This window comes from Erigeron canadensis, chromosome 7, assembly GCF_010389155.1.
Source record: "Erigeron canadensis isolate Cc75 chromosome 7, C_canadensis_v1, whole genome shotgun sequence".
Classification (NCBI taxonomy): Eukaryota; Viridiplantae; Streptophyta; class Magnoliopsida; order Asterales; family Asteraceae; genus Erigeron; species Erigeron canadensis.
The window spans coordinates 38,693,490-38,701,304 of NC_057767.1; the positions used below are offsets into that span (position 1 = coordinate 38,693,490).

Here is a 7,815-nt window from a genome sequence, read left to right on the forward strand (position 1 = left end):
CTAAAACATTGATAGCTAACTCGTGGAAGTCCATGAAGTGACCCATTAATGGCTCAAGCCAGCCATATGGCCCATATAACAATAGCAGTCCATACTCCATAGTAAATCGAAACAATCTGCAACCAGGTTCAATTCTAACTTTCTAAATTAGTAGTAATTTGAAAGAAAAAAAAAAAATATATATATATATATATATATATATATATATATAATCACATCCTAATATACAAACAATTTATAAATTATAATAATAAATGCGAATATAAACAAGCCTTAATTTTTGTTTAAATAAATCATTGAAATCTTATTTGAAAAAATAAAGACAAGAACAAACTATCCAAATCAAATCTTGTTTTTTTGGCTCTATTATTGTGACTTCTTTCCCTTTTTGTTATCAACACGACCATCTGTTCCAGCCATCATAGCATACTTGTCTTTCCTTGTCAAATTAGTGCATTCGAACCCAAGTGTATCCCCAATCACCCTTTGAATATAATTTGCAACTTCAAATGCCGATTTACCTCCTTTGCAAGTAAGTTCAGCTGGTAGTTGATTTAAGAAAGTTATCTCATATGTTGGCCTTGGATTCATGAACACGAAATATGGGTCGAGAAACTTGTGCCCACGAGCCGTTGTCCCATAAAACACGCTTTGTTTTGTATTAATAGCAACGGGCACAATCCTATCCGTGAGCTCTGCAAAAAGAGCGCTAAATCTTAGCAAAAACGCCTCTCTACATGTAGTCCCTTCGGGGCAAATAACCAAATCACCTTCTTCTAACAACTGCTTAATATGTGCCGCGTCTTTATCTCTTTCCCTTGCCAATGCCACGGCTTTGATTGGTGAAATTAACTCTGAAAATTTACTAATGCTATATGTCACACAACTAATTTTCCTTCCTAAAGCGACGGCAGTGACCACAGGGTCTAAAATCGCGCGATGATTGCACACAAAAAGCACCCCACTTTGGCCTTTTGTGGGAGGGGGTGGAGGGGTGCCCTTAACAACTAGTTTGATTCCAAGGATCTTGTAGTTGTAGTACACAATCCTTTCGGGTAAAGGGATGTTTAGGTAAACTCTAAGAATCGATAGGAAAATGCCAATCGGCATCCATAAGAAGGTGAGCAGCGCCGTTAGTGGTGTTGGCCTTTGCACTAGACGCCCTTCATGAAAAATAATCGGACTTAAAAGCTTGTCTCTTGGTAAGGGCTCGGTTCTTGTTCTTGGTACCATATATCCTTCCTGAACCATATATATAATGTAATTACCACAAGTTTACAACAATTTACATATATAATTAAAACCATATATATATTTTACTACATCATTGGCTTTAGTTAGATTTGATTATTATTTGAACAACCTTATTATCCAAATATACTTTACGTCTATTTTAATTATATTTATATATGCAACTTGTGTAGTATTGAAACTTCGTTTTCTCATAAAACATAAAAAGGAGACATAATGATATATGGAAGTAATAAGGGATGGGTAAAAATGTCATTCTCGCTCTAGACTTTCCCATGTGCTTAAGGATATTACATGTTTCCTTTGTTATGTAAATTCATATCAATTCAATTCAATTGTCACTCGTGTCATGGGACCTCAAATTCATGCAATAACTAATACAAATTAATAAACGCAATTGAATGAGTACACAAGTACCTAATGAGTAGACACTCCATTAACTTTTATTTTGGAAATCAAATGTTGCATGAATTTACATATATAAAAGTCTTTAATTTTCATATATATACTAAAAATAGATGCTTATTTGTGTAGCTTAAAATAGTATGTAAATTTATATGTGGGAGTTACTAGTTGGTTACAATAAAATACCTTTTGTAGTAAAATAGATAAGAAAAGATGGGACAATATATAACACATTACATGTTTATTAGGCAAACGTGCATTTGTTTTTACCACTCGCTCTCTGATCTGATTAAATAGAATTTTGATACGACTGATGATAAATTCACATTAATTTGTTATATACAATAAATACAAACATGTTTATATATATATATATATATATATATATATATATATATATGCACATTAATTATTATTATTTTATTATATACGAGTATATATAAGAATTAAGCTAATATTACTGTGAAAAGCATAAGTACGTATTTCATGCCAGGGGTCTTGTGCAACTTCCACTTGTTCCAAGCTAGAGATATTGTAACAATAAACCAATAATTGGTTAGGAGTTAATAATCACCAACTCATGTGGTCCTTTTGATATATTATAGAATAACTAAACATAAATAAAGACTTCGTTTATGAACGTACCGATGATTTATCTAAATATTTTTCGCCCTTATATGCCTAAATATAATAATATACAATATTCAAAAATCGTTGACTGTGATTCCTTTAACGGAATCAACCAATGAAATAGACCAATAACCAAATCATGTTGAAGGAACTTTTAAGTTTAAGAGTATTATTTGAAAGGGGAAAACAAAACACCGAGACTATTATTTTTAAGACTTATTGCATGCATCTATAAACAATTTGCACAGTACTTTTTTATGTATATAATTTATGATTAATGTACAACCATTTACACACAGCATAGCCTTTTAAACATAACCAAATAAGCGATTCATTGAATGTTTTAAAAAATGAGCTATATGTTTATTATAAAAAGTACAATTTTATACAAATGCTATGAGTCTTTAGCTATATTAAATGTGCATTTTTAAGATTTGAAAGGCTAACATGCATTATGTGAAGCAAAATTTTGATATAATATACTAATTACAAATATTATGAAATTAACATGAATATACTAGTATAGTATCACGCAATACGACAACGACTGCGGCAACGACGATCTGGTCGTGACATGGCGGCGACTATTAGTGGTGGTGGGTGGCTGCGTCAAGTGACACAGGTTAATGTAAATGTAACTGATATCGATGTAGTAATATTTAGAATACAGGGATTAAAGGTGTAGATTAGTAAGATAAGTGTTTAAATTATAAATTAGTTTATTAAGGATAAATTGAATAATTTCTCATAAGTCTTTTTCAAAGGTGTTAATTAAAGCTACGCAATTGGATCATTTTCAATGTTTTAATTTTTTTTTTATTTATAAAGGAGTAAACTAGGCTGTAATGTTATTACTTTATAAAGTAATAATATTATATATATATATAAATAGTTAATTGAGAAAAATTTACAAGAGGGTTCATGTAAAGCAAAACGGCCATAAAAGCTTTCACCAAACCCTATCAAGATACATAATGTCGTTGAATAATGAATTGAATTGTTGTACCTATATGCAGATAATATACAGCTATATATTCATAATTTAAAATTGAAATATATACATTTAGATTTTATTTACCTATATGCAGACTTTAAAATATAAATAATAACATTAAAACAACATGACCTAAACAACTATGTTCATAAGGACACTTAACTTGAAATGATATTTTAATGGTGATCGATTTATACAAGCAAAAATGCATGAAAAAATGGTGTTTCGGTGATTTGATCGATGAACTTCTAGTGTCGTCCTCCAAAAATTAGAAAATGGAATTTGAGTCACTGTGGTATTTAGCTAGCAAAAAGTCTATTCTATTCTCAAATTTAAAGATTGTTAACTTTTAAAACAAAATCGTTAATATTAACTAAGAATAAAGTAATATATAATTTGTAAATATTTAATGAAAGATGATATAATTATGTAAAGACATACATAAATATAAATAATAAGATAAAAGATAAATATGAGATGTGTGAGTTTCAACATTATTTCAGATAATTTTAATCAATATATCAACTTATTATATTATAGTATGCCATCACCACTTCGGTGGGATGGCAGAGGCTTTGACCGGCCTCTTAAAAAAAACCAGAATCCTGATGTATTATGGAAGTAGTCTATAAATTAGTTTAGATATAAGATTTGCTATAAAAAACACTATATTAATGTACGTAGCTTAAATGTACGAATTTTGACAAAGAAAAATGAAAATCCTTTGAAGAAATACTCAATGATCATTCACAGTGGTTGTCAGAAAACAAACTGATATATGTCTATATGTTTTAAATGAGACTTATAATGAATCTTGTTATAAAATAATATAGTACGAGCCAAAAAGGAAAAGAAAAACACTTTTTTTTTATACATGTATCTTGTACAAAGTATCGATCATATTACATGTTTATTTTTATACATAGCTTTCTTGGCCATTCAAAAGTATGTGGCATTTTGAATATGGTAAGGGTATTGTGTACAGGGAGAAGTGAAAGTGATATTGTTATTCATTCAAGTTATGTGAAATTCTTTTCACATATTAATTTTTTTAATCCATAAAAAACATGAGGGACAAATATATATTAAATATTAAAAAATTAATTTGTAAAAGAAATTTAACCAAACTTGGATGCAGCACCACATTTACTTTTCCTTTAGGTAAAATACTAAGTTATTATTTTGTGTAGCCATGAATATTTGTCGGACAAACTTAATTATACGTGCATGTTATAATTCATTAAATAAACAGAACAATAACATTACTATATATGATTCGGAAAAATTAGAGTTAAATCTTGATGTTAACTCAATTTGAGGTTGTGTATTTTTTTTTTTTTTTTGAAAGGTAGAAGAAGATGTCTGAGTCAATGTGTTATATGTACCTAAGTCACTAAATTAACATATTAACCAAAAATGGAAAGAAACTATAAAAAGTTGAAAAGGATACTTATAACTGATATTATGGGAATGATTGCTTTTAATGATATCACTATTATTTGTATCTTGTATATATATTGTACAATTATTATAATTAATAATTAGGTACCCCTAATCAGAATTGAAATACTACGTATTATTGAGATTTCATTTTGGTTTTCATTTTTGTCTTATTCACGCACTCGATCAAAGTTAGCGTATATCCGTCTTAAGCAGTTTTCGATTTAATATTATTGGATTAATGTTTGCTGATTATATATCGATCGGTGGCCAATTTGATTTGTTGGTGCGGCCAACAAATAACATATGGTATGGTAGGTGTTTTTTTCCCGAAATCAATATAAAGTATAAGATAACGAAAATTAATTAAAATAGCTAGTAGAAGTACGTACTATATATTTTTCTGAAAAAGTCATGTACAATGCACATGACTGATTTAACTACAAATATTAACTCAACTTTGACAAAAAGTACTAGTTGGTAACCAACAAAAAGTAATCGAGAATATACGTGCCCAATTCCCGACGTAAAAGAGATGAAATATATAGTATACTCGACATATGTTTAGTAAAAGGGAAACGGTAATATAGAGTTTTGTATTTACTTTTCCCTTAGCAATATATACTCCGCTGATCGATACTAGCGTAAAAAATATAGAGTAACTTCAGGACGACGATCTCTATATATTATGAATTACAAACAAGATTAATTAAATAAATAATACGAGTAATTATACTACGTATGGTTTATATGTAGTTTTAATTCTCATTTCGTAATAATTAATGCAAGATTAGATTCTAAATGTATTTTAATCCTCATCAAATTTATATGACAAACAAATATATTAAATTTTGACTTAAAATAAGAGTTAAAATTTTATAACGTATCAAGAGAGATAGAATAAAAATAATAAAAATAATACGAGTAATGAATTGGTGAAATAATGAATAATACCTTGCAAATGGACATGAAATGTTTGTCAGTCTCACCATCTCCAAGACCCAAATCAGGCAAGTTAGAACCTTCAAATTCTTGTAAAATGGCAGCCTTTTTTAGCTGACCCACTAGCACACCTGGCACTTTAACAAACCCAGTGGCTCGACCTTTTTTCGAGACCTCAAGTTCTGTCCCCAAAACTTTATCAGCCCCTAGAAAATTCTTCACAAAGTGTTCGACCATAACCCTTGGTGTAGAGGTCACCACATACCTTTTCCCAAACGAGCTAAACACTTTCCATGATTCGGGTCGTACATCACCCACATAAAATCTAGGCAAAACCGAGCTTGATACTAGCTCAATGTCTCGAATTCTTAAACCGGCACATGATATGAAAATGTAGATACTAGTTGCAATTGATTGAGAAAAATAAGAAGTTATGTAAATAAATGGGAAGGCTATTAATAGAAAGAAAGCTCGGAAAATGCTTCCGGCTTCTAGTGCAATGAGAAAGTAGTAAGGGAACGGGTTGGGAGAAACAAGAAGGGTACCATTGAGATCAGACGCAACGGTCTGATTAGATCTTGATTTCGTACTGCATTTTGAGATCAGTTCGAATTCAAGATGGGGTGACATTGTCATAAGAATATGGGAAGAAATTAGTTGTTTAGGTTTGAGTTATGAAATGATATGTGAAGGGGAGGTTTTAAAAAGAAGTTGGGAGATACATGGGTCGAGCTAGCTAGTACCGGCCATAACTCTTTTTTAAATTTTTAATTAATATATGATATGCTTTGTGGGTTTTTTACTTTTATCATGCAAAAGTTAGATACGTGCATGTGAGAACATAAAACAGTTGGATATTCGATTTTTAAAGTCAATATATATATTTGACCAACCACTCGAGGTAGCCAAGAGCTTTGAAAATGGTTCGTAACTAGTTATGGCACCTCAATTTTTAAAGGCTCAATTTCGCTAGACTAATGACGACCCAATATAATCTAATCTGTGTGTATAATTAAAATATTTAAAATGAAACAATGTTTATTAGAGACTCCAAACATTACAATATTTTACTTCTTTTATTCATCCCAATGTCATTTCAATACTTCTAAACTGACCCAACAATTACCACATTTTTGCTGACGACATTTCACTTCACGTTACGTACACATGCCACATAGGCATATACATCGAATGAACCCCACAAGGCCACAACCTCTTCTTTGCTCTTCACTTAATTGTAAGTAAGTAAGTAACTGCTAATTGCCGTTTTTCACGGGTTTTGAACATAATAATTGTGCATTAGGAGCTCGCTTTTTTCCATTAGTCAATTGGACTTTTTCACAAGATCTCGAAAAAATCTAAATAGTTACATCCAATTACAAACTACACGAAAATTGTCTCTTTTTTATGGAGATTTACCCATCACATATGTTTCATTCTTTGTTCTTTTTAGTTTATCGAATAAAAATTCTTATTCTTACTTGTTACGTAAACCAATTTACTAAATCATTTTGGGCAATGTTTTTCAACAAAGTGACAACACGCATATCAAGTCAGCAAAGAAAATGTGCATAAATTTTATTTTATTTTTTAAGAATTTGGGCTATTTCTATTACGAAGCATCCCCATTCCCATGTTCTTTCACTATTCATTCGGATTTCTTGTTTGACTTCATTGTGGCACAATCTCATTTATGGGTGTTAGTAGGTGTAGGAAGCTTGGTTTCTCGCGTGATAAGTGGTTTAAAAACCCGCTCCTTTATGTATAAGTTTGTTTCGTTCCTGGGGGCTTATTTAGGATTGCATACAGATCGAGCCAGCTCAACATTTTTTTTGGCCTTAAATGAAATCGATTTTGGAGGCTCGTTATAAAATCTTTAGCAAAATTCTCCTCTTCTATTCGGGATAAGATACAAGTTTGAAGTCCAAACCAAATAATGATAGTGATGTATAAACATATGAATAAACTTGCTTGAGATAAATTACTACTAATCAAACTAAAATCAATGCATAAAAAGATAATGTCTTTAAGTCATAGACTAGAAGAAACTATACACTTATAAGAAGATTGAATAATATGATCTCATTGAAGATATATTGACCTATGATTGGAGCAGTTTTTTCTTAATCCACTATACATATACATATTTGTGG

General features: G+C 30.4%; 1 protein-coding gene across 1 annotated transcript; it reads right to left on the reverse strand.

The window, feature by feature from the left end:
• Positions 1–263: 263 nt before the first annotated feature.
• Positions 264–6,353, reverse strand: LOC122607006 (glycerol-3-phosphate 2-O-acyltransferase 6). Its single transcript, XM_043779923.1, has 2 exons — positions 5,675–6,353; positions 264–1,242 (listed from the first exon to the last, which is right to left on the reverse strand). The coding sequence occupies exons 1-2, from the start codon at positions 6,296–6,298 to the stop codon at positions 367–369; spliced, it is 1,500 nt and encodes a 499-aa protein (XP_043635858.1). The 5' UTR covers positions 6,299–6,353; the 3' UTR covers positions 264–366.
• Between the last annotated feature and the right edge of the window lie 1,462 nt (positions 6,354–7,815).